Below are 18,604 nucleotides of genomic sequence, written 5' to 3'. Positions count from 1 at the left end.
CATCACTTAGTCAGAATTAGGCCATTTATAAGGAATTATAAGGGTACGTCTATTATTTTGTCTTTCTTAAAGATGATATGATGCTCCCCCAACCCTCATCGCTCCATTTAAATATAAGCTTCCTATGACTGATTGGTAGCGAGTTGCCATATTCTTAGTAAAATACTATTGGGATTAATTCAAAGTAGTTTGAAAAGAAAAATTGAATTGATATCCTGCTCTTATGCATTGAGATTCAGAAGAATCTCACTGAATTCAAAGGAAGCTGACATCAATGCTTATATAGAGAAGTTTGTCTTACCTTCTTGCTCCAATGTAGATTACTGAAGACGCAAGAAAAGAGTCAATTTATAGGGTGTGTTATTTGATATATATGTTCATCTTAGATAGCTACTGGCTTAGCTGTATTCCCCCCTCCCCATTTTATTTACATAGTTGCTTCATTACGGAAAAGATTTCGCAAAGGCAAAATGGACACCCGATCATATTGATTTCCTATCTTTTAGAAATAAGATCTAGCATAATGAGAGAGGGGGGAAAACTGCTCGTGGGCTGGACAATAGTTCTTTGGAAAAGTATTTCTGTTAAGAAATGTTTGCAAGATATCGTGTTTCCATAGGTCTTAATCTAATTTATAAATAATTATACCACCTTTGTCATTTTAATGCCGTAAAGTAAATCAAATCCAAACAGAGACAGTTCACAGGAGCGACAAACTGTTCTTTGCACATCTCTCCATAAAACACACATCTTTTGTATGTATTATATCCCCACACACCAAGGTATGTACACTGATGGCTGGAATAAAAAGATGATTAGTAATCAGACACACTTGGCCTAGAACATATATGCAGGAGAACATACTGTTTTCTCGATGCTAAAGGGACAGGATAGACAAGATCTTGAGCTGATTTCCTTGGTCAAATGCATTGCCTTTTGTCTGGGCCCAACTGAAAACTCTTGTGGTGGGTAAATGTAAACATCAAACAATTTCTTAACCAGTAATCTGCCATCAGGATCCTCTGAACTGAAATTAAGGGGTGGGACAGCCCAGTTCTATCCTCCCTGGTGCTGCTAGTTGGTTGGCAACCTTCAGTCTCGAAAGACTATGGTATAAGCCTACAGCACCCGGTATTCCAAGGCGGTCTCCCATCCAAGTACTAACCAGGCCTGACCTTGCTTAGCTTCTGAGATCAGACGAGATTGGGCATGTGCAGGGTAACAGTTGCATCAAAATGGTTACAACTGCATCCAGTGGGGTCAGGGAGGCTAGAGGAGGTCTCCTTGGGGGAAGAGGATTTTTGTCCCCTCCCCTCCAAGGAAGCCTCAGGCCCTGCAATGGGGCCACTCAAGTCTGCGGCAGCTATTTTGCTGGCAAACACTTGAGAAGCCTCATGCTGGGCTTTGCAGCCTGGCGCAGAGGATAGGATCCAACGGAATAGTTGTCAGCTAGTTCCATCTCCCTCCTGGGCTGGTCCCTCCCATTCTTGCCCTTCCCCCACCCAGAAGGCCTCCCTCCGCCCCAAAAAGCTGCACCACCACTTGACAGTGCTATTTACTCCTAGGTGTTCTTCGCGGGCATCCTGGCACTGAGGCACAGCGCTGGCGCTCCTGCTTCCCCAGGTGCCAAAAATGTGCTTTATGGTACATTTGTGACACCCAACTCTGATGGTACACTCACACTGCCGGTACTAGAGAGCTCAGGATTGGACTCTAAGGGCGCAATCCTAACCCCTTATGTCAGTGCTTTCTAGCACTGACATAAGGGCAATGCTGCTCTGAGGTAAGGGAACAAACATTCCCTTACTTTGAGGAGGCCTCCGTGAGTGACACCCAACTGCAGGTGCAGCACATGTCCCATTGGCACTGCTAAGCCAGTGCTGGAAAGCACTGACATAAGGGGTTAGGATTGCGCCCTAAATGATGTTAGAAGGAAGGGAGTTGCTCTTCTCCTTCATATTGTTGAACACAGGCACTGCATCTGAACTGGGGCATACGGTTAAGCTTTCTCAAACCCATTGAAATATGTTGACTTGAGGCAGTAATGTGTAAAAGTAACTCATCTATCATAGACATTTTATTCATTTCTTTAATAAATGTATGTATTGCCTTGCAATAAATAGTAACAGGACGGTCACCAAACACGAAAAAACTGGCAAAGCAAGATAATTAAAAAAAAAAAAACACCAAATAAAATAACAAATTAAAGCTGCTAGATACAATAGCAGCATTAAAACAGCTAGATGTTAAGATCCCATCAAATGTTTTGAAAAATAAATGCCTGGCACCAAAAATGTATTAATGTGGGCACCCAATGAGCCTTGGAAGAGAATTCCATTGATGGGACCCCATAATTAAAAAGATCTTTTCTCCAGGCAGTATTCACTTGGACTCAGATGGTGGGGTACCTGGAGGAGGGCCTTGGAAGATAAACTCAGCATGCAGGCCATTGATATGGGAGTAGACAATCGTTCAGTCCCTAAGCTGAGCAGGGCTTTCAAAATTAGTACCAGCACTTTGAATTGTGCTTGGAAACAGAGAAGGAGCCCGTTGAGGTCTTTAATTGACTGATTGCATTTCCACCCCACTTTTCAGACACAATTGGCTCCCAAAGAGGCTTACAATTAAAAATGCATTTGAAATTACCATATAAGCTGGGGAGATGCTATGCTTTGCTTCTCATCTCACTATTCCAGCTTCAGGTTCTTCTTTCTGGCATTGGGAATTGCTGATGCTGTCAGTTCCTGGAGACAATAGTGGGAGGGATTTAAGCATTGGTAACTGGTCCCTTTCTGTGCCAACTACCTCCTCCTTCACTCTTCTTCCTGCTCCCTGTATTGGAAGGAAGAAGGGGATGGAATGGAATGGCCACCACTGCAAGTGGCGAGTAGCCATGGTGGCCCTACATTTCACAACCCCTGGCACTGGTAAGTCAGTGTGGCGGCTGGAGGGAGGTGGGAAGGGGAATGGAGCACAGAGGAGAAGGAACAGGGAGAAGATGGGGCAGATTAGGGAAGGCAGAATGAGGGCTTGAAGGGAGGGGTATTGGTGGCAGTGGTGCTACCAGTATCCTATCCCCTTTCTGGGTCATGATCTGCCTTTCCCTGTGTAGTATTTACATGCCCAGGCACTGAGGTAAGATGTCTAAGCATATTTGGCATCAAGGACAAGTCAGGCACACCTGCGCAGTTTGGGCACACTCAACTGCCCCTGAAAATATGTTGGGTCATTGAACTCTGTGCCTGTGAGCAGCAGAAGGCTAGGAAGGAGAATCTTATCTAGGAATGTGTTTGCGGTGAAGCTAGAACTAGCTAGTAGAAAGCCGGTATGAAAGGTAGCATCCTTGTGGAAATTTCCCAACTACGTAACCTTATATCATGTGTTTTGAGACTGGGTCAGGAGCCGGAAGGGAGCACTTGACTTCTTCCTTGATTTCATTCTTGTTCCTGCTTCCAGCACTTTCAACCTCTCTGAAACCTGTGTCTGTTGTCTAATTCTTGCCATGGCTTTTCTGCCACACCAACGCAGCATCTCAGGCTGCTCCTCAAGTAGCACCAAAATGCTACACCCTGCCCACCCGGATTTGTCCCAGCGAATCTGCTAGTACAGGTCCAAGTAGAGCCATTCCAGTGCCAGAGGCTTATCTCCTGGTAAGGGAACAAATATCCCTTACCTGGAGGAGATCTCCTCCTCACCTCCTCCACAGGATATAGCATGTGCTCTGGCAGCACGGTTGCATCAGCAGAGGAGGGAAAGGATAGCATTGGGGTTTGAGGAGGCTTGAAGACTGAGGGCCCAATCTATCCAGTTTTCCAGTGCCGGTGCAGCAGTGCCAATGGGGCATGCGCTTCATCCTGTGGTGGGGAGGCAGTCACAGAGGCCTCCTCAAGGTAGGGAAACATTTGTTCCCTTACCTCAGGGCTGCATTATGGTTGCACTGGTGCTAGAAAGTTGGATGGGATTGGACCCTGAATATGTGTGGCAGCATTTGCCTCAGCTAGGCCCCCTAGACCTGGTTACTGTTGAAACTGTGCAGGCTTAAGGTCTGGAGGGCAGACCCTGGAGGGTCTTAAGGACAGGAGGTCTGGTCTAGAGGGTTAAGCCTCCATTTGCCTGAAGATAACATCCGCAAGTCACCAGTTCGAGGCCACCGGCACCGTGCGACCTTGAAGCAGCTGACAAGCTGAGCCGGGCTATTCCATCTGCTCTGAGCGTGGGAGGATCGAGGCCAGAATGTGAAGCCAGATCAAGAAAGAAGCACCTGAATGTTGTGGTTTCTTGAAAGATAGAAACCTTCTTTCAAATTGTAAAAATCCCTACGGGGATTTAAATTTGCCTGCCTATGTAAACCGCCTTGAATAAAGTCTAAGGAGAAATCTGAGGACCAAGAAAGGCGGTATAGAAATACCATTTATTATTATTATTATTATTATTATTATTATTATTATTATTATTAAGGTCAGGTCACAACCCATCCCTGGGCCCCAAACTACCTATTGAAGACTTCTTGACTTAAAGGAGAAGTGAGAAATGTTGGTTAGGAGTATTTCATACCCTGTCATACGACAGAAACCTCCACAAGATTTTCCTCTCATAAGTCATCTCCTATTTTGGCTATTTTAGGCAGGTATGTATTGACAACAATTTCAATATTGTTTTCTCAGTACTAGCAACACCATGCCTTGCTGGAAATGGTGTGAGGGCAACCATGGAGATACAGCAAGTACAACTCCCCAGCTGGACCATTTATAATTACTGGGATGGACAGAGAGGGACACACTGGCTCCTGTTAGATTGCAAAATGCTTTAAAAAAAAAAGTAAACTGGCATATCTGTCCAAGGTAAGTGAAAGTTGACCACTATTACCCTTTTAAGATGAGGAAACACCCCTGAAAATATGGGTTTTGGAAAACTGGCTGCATATCCTGTTAATGTAAGTGATTACTGTGACTTTGCCAGGCAAGAATTCATGACCACTCTTGGGGGTGTTGCTGCTTAAATCTTGTTATTTATTTGATTCAGAATAGCATGAATAAAAGAAAAGAAATTGAACGTACAGCAATATTCCATTGGTATCAGGAAACATTCAACAGTATGCATCAAATGAATGAGTGAACCTCTTGTTTACAGACTGTTCAAGTTGGTGGGGCACACTGGAGGGTAGCAGCTAGTGAGCAACTAGAGGCAACCTCAGTGATGTCATTGGCTGTGCCGTGCTGTCTGTCTGTTTTGTAAGTCGCATGTGCAAGAGGGGTCCAATTCAGAGCACGACCTCAGTGGGGAGGAGGGGCTTTAAAGCTACCCCCTGCTACAGTCCTAAACTGGATCCACCCCTTTGTACATGCTGTTTGCCCCAGAGGAAAAATACTCCATTTGAAACTACTGGGAATTCTTCTTCTAGGGCAAGTAGCATATAGCAGGGAAATCCAGACTAGGACCATGAAAGAGATTGAGTTTAATCCCTCTACCTTTTGTCAGGGTCCCAGTCTGGGTATCCACCATGTGTGCTATTTCCAGGAAAAAGCAAGGACAACTGGATCAATGACATGATTAATGTCATGTCTAGTTTGGTCCTAGGTGCGGGAGCTATGAGCAAGGAAAATTTCAGTTCAAATTTTGCCTCGTCCATTAACTGACTAGGTGACCTTAGGCGAACCACACAGCCTCAGGCATATGAGTAGTAAAATGGCCTATTTTATTGGATAACAGCGTTTCCCAAATTGTGGGTCAGAACCCATTGTTGGGTCGTGACCCCCATGTGTGCTGGGCCTGACGCAGTGCTCCTAGTAATGCCACAGTGTCTTATTGGGATGCCCTGGAAGCCTCTTCTGGGTCACACCAGGCCCACAACCCACTCTATTGGCCTCTGTGGACCTCAGACTGTCCTGCAAAAGCATCCTGAAGCAATGTCTGGTTTTGGAATGCATCTTCCGGTTTGACTGGAAGTTGCTTCTGGTTGCATTCTGAGGTCCGTGGAGGCCAATAGAGTGGGTTGTGGGCTCAGTGTAACCAAGAAGAAGTCTCCAGGGCCTCTCAATAAAGCATTCAGCATTACCATGGAGGATGAGGTGGGTCATTGCACTGAAAGGTTTGGGAACCACTAGATTATAAGGATTGCTGAGATAATGTGTGAGTATTGCTTTGGACACTCCAAAGTACTATATAAATGCTGTGTTGGGAGTCCTAATAATTGTGCAAACCAAATCTAAGTCTAAAAGATCTATTATATTACACGAGAACAGAAAATAGATTCTACCATGATTACACTGCTTCTTTAGAATCGGTTTTGAATCTGTTTGACTAGCCAGGTTTCCCACAAGGAACTCTAGGAACTGTAATACAGGTGTGTGCCACTTAACGACAGAAATACAATCTCCGATTCCTGTTGTTATGCTGCAGGCTATGGGAGATCTGATTGCCTCATTAAGAGCCTCTTTGTTACGCTTTGACCACCGTCATATATGTGGTCCGTTGCTTACACTGCTTCTTTAGAATTGGTTTTGAATCTGTTTGACTAGCCAGGTTTCCCACAAGGAACTCTAGGAATTATAATACAGGTGTGTGCCACTTAACGACAGGAATACATTCTCCAATCCGATCCCCGTTGTTATGCTGTCATTCTGCCCAATCTAGTGCCTTTATTTTGTAAAGACACTCTGCTGCAGGCTATGGGAGATCTGATTGCCTCATTAAGAGCCTCTTTGTTATGCTTTGACCACCGTCATATATGTGGTCCGTTGTTATTTGACCCGTTTTTAAGTGGCGCACGCCTGTATTGTGAGGGCTGACTTTCCTGACACATCTTCTTCTGTACTCTCAAAGGGCTTTAACTGCCAGGAGCCATGACAGTTAAACTGCTTTAGGTTTTCTGGCATAGATGAAGGAATGTGCTTAAAATTCACAGATAGTGAGACGATACTGATTGCATCTTTTGTCATTCCAGCCTCCATCGGTGTACATCTCCACACAGTTTTCTGCTCCTTTGCCATTCGGCTCATAGTGGCGCCAATTAGTATAATTCAGAGGTGTCCCATCCAAATACTGGAATTCTCCTGGAACAGGGCTCTCACGAAATCCCAGGTAGGCATATCGGTTTTTCTCTTTCAAAATATTCAGAACAGCTTCATTCTCATCTCCATTCATGGGTTGTGCAATGGAACCCCCAAAATCCTGGCATTGTTGGACTGTGGTTTCAAAGTCAACTTCATTTGCATTGGTAGCAAATATTTTTTCTTCTACCTTTTGTATCATTCCTTTCAAAGCAAGGACTGCATAGAAGAAGAAAAACCACAGTCGATCATTCTGCACTACTTGGACTAAAATTCACATACTCAAACCATCACTTGATATTGCAGCCATCAAGTGAACACGGGAACGTGTATGTATGAACTCATCCATAGGTTGCTTAGTTTATCTCTGAATACCAGTTACAAGGGAGCAACAACAAGAGGCAGGTATCTTATCTTGAGCACTCCCTGAGCCATCTGGTGGGCCACTGTGAGATACAGGAAGTTGGACTAGATTGGCCTTTGGCTGAATCCAGCAGGGCTCTTCTTGTTCTTATGCTTTTTTTTATAGCATTGGCAGGAATTTTAAAATAAAGTACTGTATAAGTCTTTGTTTCAGAATATGGTTTCCAAACAATTCAGCAAAAATGGGGGATACTTATTTAACAACATAACAGCAGTAAGAAGTTCCAGGGCAATATACCTAGTTCTCCTTTGGAGGAAAGATCACTGGAGACTTAAGGTGTTTTAGGAATACAAGTTGAGCCTCATTATTTACATGGGTTCTCTTCCCAGAACTCAGGCTGATGGCAAAAATCACTATAGCAAATCAATTTAAAAAACAAAGTGCCTTTGCTCAGGTGGTTTAAAAAACAACCTTGCTGACCTTTGTGATGTTATTAAGAGGACAATCCAACAATCAGTCTCTCTCCAGGCAATTAGAAAGGATTATCTTTCTTTCAGGTGTTCAGGGAGAAGGGAAGGGGTCCCTTGGAGAAAGAATGATGGATGGATTGTCAGCATTAAGAAAACAACCTGGGCTCTGTAATCAAAAAGGAAATGCAGAACACTCTGGGATAGCTCCCAGTACACTCCACATTACTTGCTGTTGAAAGAGCCTGGTGGGGGAAGGTGAAAGACAGTGCATTACACAACCAAGAACTGCAGAGCACTGCTGGGAGAGATTTCAGTGTGATCTGCATTACTTGCTTTCATTCAAGAGCCTATGTAGAGGAAGGAGCCAGGTAAGAGGTGCATGAATTGGGGTGTGTGGCACTGCTGGGTGGATGTGGTACTGTTGGGCTATCTCAGGCAGCCTAATAGCTTCAGTTGGCTTTGGAGACAGTAAATAGCTATTTATAGACACTATGGAAAGGCTATCTCACATCATTTCCAACTCTCTTAAAAACCATTGTTTGTCTCTCTGCCAAAGCTACTCAAGAGAAGATGAAATAGTTATTTCCAACAGTATTAGGGAGCAAAAGCAGTTACCTCCTTCAAGCCTCATAATTTTTTTTTCCATTCTTCTGAGAACCTCCTGTATTTCAGGATCCAGAAAAGCAGGGAGACCTGCAAATCGAAGTAAAAAAAACAGTTCAACTGTACTTTACTTGCCAGAGCAAATGAATGAATTTTGATTGTTCCTGAAGTAAATTCTGCAATCTTATATTTATCAATGACCCTTGGAAAAACACTTCTGGATAAGGATTTATTCCCAGAGCACCAAGAGTATTTTGCCTAAAGTTTATGGTCACACATGGTTTTAGAAATACATTTGATAGAGAGGTTTTCTTGGCTGCCCTTAAATCAAATTGAGATAGTTGACCCCACCCCACCCCACCCCTTTATACCTTCTGGTCCAGGCAGCCCCACCTCTCCCTTCTCTCCTGGTTCGCCTTTCTGACCTTTGGGACCAGGAAGTCCATCTCTTCCAGGAGCACCCGGCAGGCCATTAGGGGGCCCCATAGGACCTAGAAGGAAACACAACATCACAACTCGCAAGGCACTCTTCTCAGTGATACAGCCTATGAGAAGTTCAAAGTAAAGAATAATTTGCAAGGCTGCAGGTGATTTTCAAGGGAGCAGGTTGCATTATAGGCCGGAGTATTACAATATTGCACATATAGTAACCCCTGCTAATTGGGTAAGAGGCACTTTTTCAAGTGGGTGCTCCTTTTTTTTGCAGGGGGAAAGTAACTGGCTCACCTCGCCCCAGCAGTGTCTGTTCTAGTGGCTGTCTGCTGGCGTTCTTTTGCATCTTTTAGACTGTGAGCCCTTTTGGGACAGGGAGCCATTAGTTTGATTTTTCTCTGTAAACCGCTTTGTGAACTTTTAGTTGAAAAGTGGTATATAAATACTGTTAATAATAATAATAATAATAAATAATATTTTCTGGGAATGATAAATGACAAACTAATATCTTAGCATATTCTAGACCTGAAAGCTGCAGAAACCTTCTCATCCAACTTCTAAAAAAGATTGCACAATAGCAAATTAGCCTAGCACATTAACACAGATGTTCTGGGGCTAACCTCACTTTTGAGTGCAAGAAAGAAGGAAAAGATTTCTTCCAAAGTGCCCTTCTGTTGTTGTTTGTCACTATCGGTTTATTCATGCATTCTTTTAGAAAGTGCTTTAAAATGGCTCTTGTAAAGATTCAGTGAGTCATCCTTCCATTCCAAAAATGGATCTCACTAAGGGATTAAAACATTCCCCACTAGCGGTAAGAAAAATCCTTTGTGAATGCATTGTTGGATCATTTCAGTCTTCTTTTCTGTATACCTTGAATTATTCAACCCCTTTTTTTGTGTGTCTGTAAACTGCAACCATTATTCCGCCCAAAGTTTATGGACATGCATAATATTCGTTCAGAGAGAATATTTTAAAAAGGCATTCTCTCTTCTTAGACAAAAAGCAAGAGGATATATATGTGTAAAAGACTCTTGGAGAGTCTTTTGGAGAGTCTCTTGGAGAGTCTAGTTTTGCTGAGCAAAATTTAAAGACTCAGCTTTTTGTAAGGAAAAAAGAAAATGCACGTGTGAAAGTGTTTAAGAATGTTTGAGCAGAAATCACTTTGCTCTGGAGTGCTGTATTTTAAAGATGTCTGGATTTTTTAAAAACCTATTTATAATTGTGAAAATTCATACAGATAGTTGGGATGAGCTCCTGCTGAGAATCAAGTTTAAACAGATGGTTATCTGTGTCTATGGACAAACCAGGTAGTGCTGTGGTAGCTGTAACTCATCTAAGTTAACTAAGCTTCTTCAGGCTCCTGGGCCCTGGTGTAAAGCGTCCCCGCGACTGGCTCTGATGGCATGGGTGAGGGGCCACTTTACACCAGTGGCCAGGCACGTGAAGAAGCTTAGCATTTTGCACCCCCCCCCCCCGAATGCCTTTGCATCTGGACTTTATATCAGGGAACACCATCAGTTGCATGTACTCATAATGTCCAACAACAGAACAAGCAGGACTTGAGGCAATGTTTTCATGGAAAGGTACAGTGTCATTTCCCTTGTCTTTATGAGTCATTATCTAGAATGAACAGTTCTTTATAAGTTGTGAGCCACAAAGTTCAGTATGAGTTGTGGCATTCCAGGTGTTTTTACAACCCCCTTGTTTTTGTGGGTTCAGACAGGCAGCAGAAGTGAGCTCCTGAGATGGAGACACAGCTGGCCGACTGCATTCTTCATGGTGGATCACTAGTTGTGCAGATCTCGTCTAGATAGCACCACAGTACAGGAATGGACCATGTCAAAGTACAGTAATATTTGCGCTATTGCAGGATAGTGTGACCTGGTCCCCAGTATATAAGACCTAAATTTTGGTTCGCTACACAAGCATAATTATCAGAGTTTACTATGATATATTGAAGAGGTACCTGGTGATCCTGGATCTCCTTTCATACCATCCCTTCCATCTCTTCCAGGCAACCCATTGGCTCCCGGAGTCCCTGGGATTCCTGGAACGCCTGCACATTTCTCCTGTCCGAAGCTCGGCAGGAAAAAAACTGTGGCAACAACCACAACTTGAAAAATCTTGCACAACAGTCCCATTTCTGTCCAGCTGTAAAGATGAAGTACATTGCAGTTTTACTTTTCGAATAAAATGAATCATATTACACTTTAGAACATACTGAAAAGCATTACTTTTTTCAAATCTGTGCCATTTCAAATGATAAATGTTTTTTGTTTCATCCATTCAAGTTTGTTTGTTTTCATTATGCTCATCTCCCCTTCAAAGGAAAAGAAAATATACAAGATCTCTAGAACTCAGTTGCAAGACTGGAATAATGGAAATACGTGATGTTGCAAGGAAATAATTCAATAATACAACTTCCAGCCGGTAATGTTGACAGGTAATTGTCAAAGTCACATTGTCATTTCTGAGTCCAACTTACCCTTCTGTACAGCTAGGAAGTGAAAGATGGGTTTCAAGTCATCTAATTTATATGGTGCTGCTGCATGGGTTGTTCCATACTTAAGTGGAAAAATGACCTGCACTTTGAACTTGGATGGAAGTTTGAGAAGGGTGGGTGTGAGTGAGGCTTTGTTTTATTGATGCACTCCAAAAACGCTTGGCAAATACTTCAAATGGCATGAAGGACCCTGTGATGATGATATCTCCTTTCAGAACAAGGGGGAAAGGTGCTTTCTGTTGGTAAAAGAGTAATTTAGAAAAACGTGGAGGATTAACATGAACAAAGTAATGGGAGGTAAATTCCGAAAAATCTAGATTCTGATGTGTCAAAATTTAGAAGTGTTTACATATGATAAAAAATATGGCATTCAAAACATACATGCGCTGATGTAAAACTCCCTGCCTGAACTATTAGTGTGTCACACGCCCTAGTCCTTATGTCCAAGGACAGGCTTCCTGTGAAGTTCCACGTCAACGTAAGTTTATTAATTTAATAGTTTTCAGAAATTCTTACTTGAAGTAAGCTTGTCCATGCTGACTTGTCTCCTGTGGAGCTTCTGGCTGTCTGCCATGGAGCCTCTTGAGTTGGAGTGACAGCTTGCTGGGGGCGTTGAGGCAAAGTCCTAGATGGGCCCCCTCCATGGCCTCCTCTGCCCACTTCCTGAAAACACGTTGCCACTACTACCAATACAAAGCATTCAGCGTTCATCCTGAAACAGCCTTTGTTCATTGCAGAGGATTCTGGGGCTTATTCTACAGTGCATTAAAATAAGATCCTGGCTTTAGTGTGCATCTTCAAACACACCTAATGATGTTGATCATGATCAAATCATGATCCAATTGATCATTTAGGTTGCCTAGGTCACATGGTTACTTCCCACAAAACTATACTTTTGAAGTTGCTCATTGCAAGGGAATATTAGTGGTTTGCGTAAGCATCGGCATGTCCTGAAACACAGGTTGAAACCACTAGTCTAACTTCATTCCTCTGGGCAGATTACGAGCTGGAATGCATCAGGATGCCTCCAAAAATGCAATGAATCAAGCCCCAATCCTATCCAACTTTCCAGCACCAGTGCAGCCTCAATGCAGTCCGGAGGTAAGGGAACAAATATTCCCATACCTTGAGGAGGCCGCTGTGACTGCCTTCCCATCACAGGAAGCAGTGCATACCCCATTGGCACAGCAGCACCAGCATTGGAAAATTGGATAGGATTGGGCCTTTAGGCTGCAATCCTGAGAGTAAGCCCCATTGAACACTTACTTCTGAGTAAACACATACAGGATTGTGCATTCATGCGATAGCATGTAATAGAAGACACCAGGTGGATTGGGGTCATTGTGTTGTGAATCGCCATGCTCCACACTCCACATTTTTTGCAGGTCTGTGAGAAGTGTGGACACAAGGACTTTGGTATAATTGTCCTAATAAATGTAAATATAGTTGATTACAACATAAAAGCAAATATCAATTTACATAAAGTAGAAATTTGGTCTGGGTATACCACCAGTTATTGGAGCTAACAATTTTCCAGTGTTACAAATATAGTCTCAAATATGTACATCAAAATACTTCCATTGTTTAGTTGTATGGGTGCAATTATAATATAAATTATGGGTTAGGAAGAAGAAATCCTTGATAAGAATGTGGTTAAAAATGTATGGGACCAGCAAATTTTGTACAAAATATCCTAGACATGAACACTATCGAGGTCAATGTTAGCCATTGTTATACTTCATCACAACCTGTGCTGGGCGGCTATATTCTGCAATTTGGAATCTAGCCACGGTTCTGAGAACCATAGAGATATTGTTGTAGATTCTGGCTGTTCTAAGTAATGTTTGCTGGAGCTGAGCTGGTGTGATTTGCTCAATGCCAAGAAGGTCAAGTCTTTCTTCAGAATTCTAGGCACTTCTCCAAGGGCTCCAATGACAATTGGCACCTTTTTCTCCCAGAGACGCTGAAATTCTGCCTTCGAGTCTTGATCTCTTGTGACCTTCTCATGTTCTTTATCTTCAATTTTACTATCTTCTGGGATTGCAATATCCAAACTTTGATTTTTCAGCTTGTCAACTATAATTATATGTGGCGTATTGGGTTCTAGATGTTTATCTGTAATCTGAAGTTCCACGGAATTTTTACTTGGTTGTTCTCGGTGATTGTATCAGGTTTATGATCCCATGAATTTCAGTGTGAAGGAAAATTGTATTGTTTGCAAAGATGTCAGTGAACCATAGCTACAACTCTATCATAACGTTCTTTATTGTGAATTTGGGCTATTTTACTACAGGTGCTAACCAGGTGGTAGACTGTTTCATCTTACAAAGCTGACATTCTGGTGGACAACCACTAAAATTGAAACTACTAAAAGTTAGAGTTAGGACATTCAAAAGAAAATATTTATTTACTCAGCGTGCGGTTGGTCTGTGGAACTCCTTGCCACAGGATGTGGTGACGGCATCTGGCCTAGATGCCTTTTAAAGGGAATTGGACAAGTTTCTGGAGGAAAAATCCATTATGGGTTACAAGCCATGATGTATATGTGCAGCCTCCTGGTTTTAGAAATGGTCTATGTCAGATGAAAGGGAGGGCACCAGGATGCAGGTCTCTTGTTATCTGGTGTGCTCCCTGGGGCATTTGGTGGGGCCGCTGTGAGATGCAGGAAGCTGGACTAGATGGGCCTATGGCCTGATCCAGTGGGGCTGTTCTTATGTTCTTATGATGTCACTGGTCTGAATTTTTGCTCTGGTATTGTTTGTTGCAAGTGCCTGTTCTTGTGCAGCTAAGATGAGACCTTCTGTTTCTTTCTTCAGGTGTCCTCTGCAGCCATTTCCAGATGTTTATCCATTTTATTACTGATGTCTTTCAAATATTACCCATGAAGTTGTTGTTGTTGTGATAGCTACCAAAACACGTTTTCCTGTTATCAGGTTCACCATCTCACTGAAAATTGATCATGTAGGTTGCCTAGTTCATATGGTTATTTCCTACAAAATCATCAGCCATTTCCTGTGATTTGGTTATGACACAGGAAATAGTCACTTAATTCTGCCTGCCAATTATAGAGGCTGTTGTAGCACATTTGTGTCACTGAGGAATGCTCTGAGGGCTGAACACGCACTGTGGCACATAACCTGTTGGACTAGCTCTGTTCAGGGTGGCCCCGATAACTTTTTCTGGACAATACAAAAGATCATCACTGAAGAGCTGAGACAACTCCATGAGTCTAACTCCATGAGTATTGCCCTTGGGTGCTGGGTAGGACTAAGGTGTGTGTTCCCAAGAACAAAAGAGCTGTGACTTCTCAGTGGAGGCCCCTTGATTGAGTTAAGGCACTTCTCAGGCACTTGTTTTAGGATGGGGCAAAAGACACACTTTCAGTCTTTTGAGGCAAAGCAATCGGGGGACAATGCCTGCTTGATTCAAGTCTGGGCAGAAACCACACAAGGCTGTTTTGTACTAGAGGTTAGAAGATTGCTGTCTTCCTTCTATAATGTCTTCTTTTGGCCCATGTTTAGCTCTGCTTGACCAGAGACTTCATGGCAGACTATGGCAGAGGTAAATCACCATGGGGCTGTTTGGCAACAAGTGCCTCCCTAACTCTCAGGGAATATGTACAGTTCATGTGTAGTGTGAGATTCCAGGGAACGGCTACCCTTGGCTCTATTGTGAATGAACAGAACACAGTGTTCACTGCTTCCAAGGGCTGTGTACTGTTCCCGATGAGTCAAGCGCAAAGAGAACACTTGAATGACCTTTAGCTGTGGAAACTCAGCTTCTCCTGGCACAGTGCGCGAAATCCGGATGCAGAACATTCATCTCAGAATCCTCTTCCTTCTCTAATCTGCATATACTCTGAAATCAGTGGTGAACACTGTGAATTGTGGAATGGGAACCAAAGAAAGAGAAGTATGTCATCATTTTTCCTGGTTGTGTGGGGCAGGATAATGACAATGAAACAGGTATGCCTCTGTGGTTTAAATAAACAAAAACCAAGATGTTTCGCCCATTATATGGGAAATATGTGACTTAGGACCTGATCCTGAAGTCTCAGCGCTGGTCCTCTGTTGGCGTTGTTGCAAATGTACCATAAGGCACACCCACAACATTCAGTGCTGGGTCAGCGCTGGTGCTGGCTCAACGTCAGTCTGTGCTGAGCCAGCACCAGTTAGAGGCCTGCCACCCGCTGCCTGGAACAGAGCTCCGGGCAGCAGAGAGGTATGTCTTTGCGAGGGGACATTCTGGGGGAGGGCAGGGACAGGGAAGAACGGGGGTTGGAGCAGGGTAGGATCAGCAGACCTCTACTCTGCCGAATCCAGAACCCCACATTGGACCTCCTGGCCCGTCACAGAACCTCCTTAGCTGGCAAAGACTTGAGTAGCCCCATTGTGGGGCCTGCTTCCTTACTTCCCCAAGGATCCGCTAGTGCACAGGTGTCAAACATAAGGCTCAGGGGCCAGATACGGCCTACGGAAGCTTTTTATCCAGCTCTCAGGCTCTCAGAGGCTGAGTAGTGCTGAGATGTTACTGCTGTAAGGGCAGCCCACATGAAAACTGGCTTTCCCATATCTGGAATAATGACATCACTTTCTGCCTAATGACATCTTTTCTGGCCCAGGTAGGCCGGGACCGACCAGAAATGCTGAGGACCTGCCCATGACTCACCAGGTGGACCAGGACCCACCAGAAATGCTCAGGGCCCCCCTGAGATCAACCAGGTGGGCCAGGACCCACCAGAAATGCTCAGGGCCCGCCTGGGACACGCCAGATGGGTTGGAACCCATCAGAAATGCTCAGGGCCTGCCCAAGTCCCACTAGGTGGGCCAGGACCCACCGGAGATGCTCAGGGACTGCTCAAGACCCACCAGGTGGATCGGGACCCACCAGAAATGCTTGCGGCCTGTCCAAGACCCACCAGGTGGGCTGGGACTGACAAGAAATGCCCAGGGCCCGCCCAAGACCCATCATGTTGGCACGAACCTACCAGAAATGCTCAGGGCCTGTCCAAGACCCACCAGGTGCATCAGGACTCACCAGAAATGCTCAGGGCCCACCACAGTCTCTCCAGGTTGCGTCGGGACTCACCAGAAATGCTCAGGGCCGACCTGAGGGGTTTTGGGTGGGTCCTGTGCATGAATCTTGCTCTTTGTTGAATCCATTTGTCCATGAGAAATAGGTCCCCAAAGCATGCAGCAGCAATGCTGCTGACTAATAAACAATTCCAATTGCCTACTTTGCCATGAACTGGAGCAGTCAGCAAGTCATGGATGAATTGAAAATTCTAGCTGTGTGGGGAAGTTTTAGGGGACAGGGGGTGGAAGAGTAAGAAAGAAACAACTCTGTTTCAGAAGAGGGAGAAAAGAGTAGCAGCGAAGGATTGGGCAATCAGTTGGTTTCCATCAAGGCTTAACCTGACTTTTGACTGCAATGCCAGAGTGCTGAGCCCTAGGGAAGAATTAAAAGACAGTCTAGTGGCTGCCCAGAGCACTCAGGATGCAGCGGTCGCCATTTTGGCACTGCTGGTCCTCTGGGCGCTGGGCAGCTCAGGATTACAGTCCAATCCTATCCCCCAGTTCAATCCTATCTGGCACCAGCCTGTGTGATGCAGTGGTGCTAACAGAGTGCATGCTGCATGCTATGGTGGTGGGTTGACCAGGTGGTTCAGGAAAGGTACGTGAAAACCCCATAAGCTGCCTGGTTGCCTGTGGTTCTCCTCAGACCTACACCAGCTATTTAGCTCTGTAAGTCTGAGAAGCCTCCAGGTGTGTAAAGGGGGGTAGGATATTGGCATAGGCTGCAGCTGCTGAGATCCATGCCTCCCACCCCCAAACTTTCCTCGGTTCAGCCAACTCCCCACTCCAATAATTCCCCATAATGTCCCCGAATGGCCCCTACTGCCACCTTCCGTGCTCCAGTACAGGCTGGGTGAGATGCTGGTACATGTGTTGGGCCGCCATCCATTTGTACTGGTGTTCCCACAGAGCGCAACAGTGGTACGGCTTTTACAGCGCTGGACTGGCAGCGGATCATGAGATCTGTTGTCATAGGCCCTCAACAGGTTTGGGCCATTGCTTGAATTAGTACTTGGATGACATTTCTAGAGCAGTGGGATAGGTTTAGAAGTTATTTCACTGCATTCAATTCACAGTACCTTTTCTTCTCCAGGGCTGAACTTGGGGCAGGGTGGGTGGGGGGGGAGCAATTTGCAACAGCCAGCTGAATATGGGGCTGATTGGTTGGCACCTGTGACATCATAAATGTGTTTTCCCCACTCTGCCCAATCATAGAATAGTTGTACATTTCTAACAATAGAAATGTTTGTGGGCCCTCTTTGTCAATATGCCAACGGATGATCACATAAATGAACAGTGCTCATGTGTTGCTTTTTATTTTTATTTTTAATAGAAAGGGCAGGCAGTTCACCTGAAATATGGAGTAGGGCAAGGACTGATGAGTGAATAAGCATTTGCTTCAGTGGCTCGCATATTAATATGTAATTGAAATTGTGATGCTGGGCTTATACAGTAGCTGAAAAAATTCCCCTGACAGCCCAGCTCCTGTCCCCTGCCACCAGCACCAGTGAAACCATGCCAAAAAGTCATACACTGCATCCTATGTGGGGGGGAGGGGGAGGGTCAGACAGCCTTCAGGACGTCAGTGAACATATTTTGCACTTACCTCCTGGTAGGCTGCCTGATAGTATCCTTGGATACTAGCACTAATTTCCCTTATGGGGCTGCTGGAAGCATTGAATCAAGATAATTTTTATGATGTGAAGTGGTCGCTCTAGAGTTAAAGAAATGCCAGGTATTGTGATTATTATAGTATGAGTACCATTGCATCCAGGTGCAAATCCGCTCTAAGTGATGAATTTTGGCTATTTACTGGAACCTTGCAGAATTTTGATTCTCCCCTTTCTGCCAAGCCAGCTAATTGCGACTCCTATGAAAGTTCCATTAGCACCATATGAACCGGCTTAGATTAGCACTAATACAGCAAATGTGCCATTAATGAAAAATTATACAGCCAGCAGGAACACTTCATAAAGCCTGATGGCTGGGAAAAGAAAGCAACATCCAACCTTTGTGCTATTTCAGACTGGGGGGTGGGTGGGCGTGGGGAGAGAGGAGCAGTTTGGTCGGGCAGAAAATGTTCAGTACACATTTGAGTCATGCTGATA

The 18,604-nt window shown here is 44.4% G+C and overlaps 1 protein-coding gene across 1 annotated transcript; it reads right to left on the bottom strand.

Annotated features, from left to right (window-relative positions):
* Positions 1-6,891: 6,891 nt before the first annotated feature.
* On the bottom strand, positions 6,892-11,059 carry LOC136644802 (pulmonary surfactant-associated protein A-like). Its single transcript, XM_066620957.1, has 4 exons — positions 10,885-11,059; positions 8,858-8,977; positions 8,499-8,576; positions 6,892-7,268 (listed from the first exon to the last, which is right to left on the bottom strand). Exons 1-4 carry the CDS (start codon positions 11,057-11,059, stop codon positions 6,892-6,894), a joined length of 750 nt encoding a protein of 249 aa, XP_066477054.1.
* Positions 11,060-18,604: the final 7,545 nt, after the last annotated feature.

This window comes from Tiliqua scincoides, chromosome 3, assembly GCF_035046505.1.
Source record: "Tiliqua scincoides isolate rTilSci1 chromosome 3, rTilSci1.hap2, whole genome shotgun sequence".
NCBI classification, from domain to species: Eukaryota; Metazoa; Chordata; class Lepidosauria; order Squamata; family Scincidae; genus Tiliqua; species Tiliqua scincoides.
The sequence above is the reverse complement of the archived record's forward strand: the minus strand, read 5'-3'. Positions and strand labels throughout refer to the sequence as shown.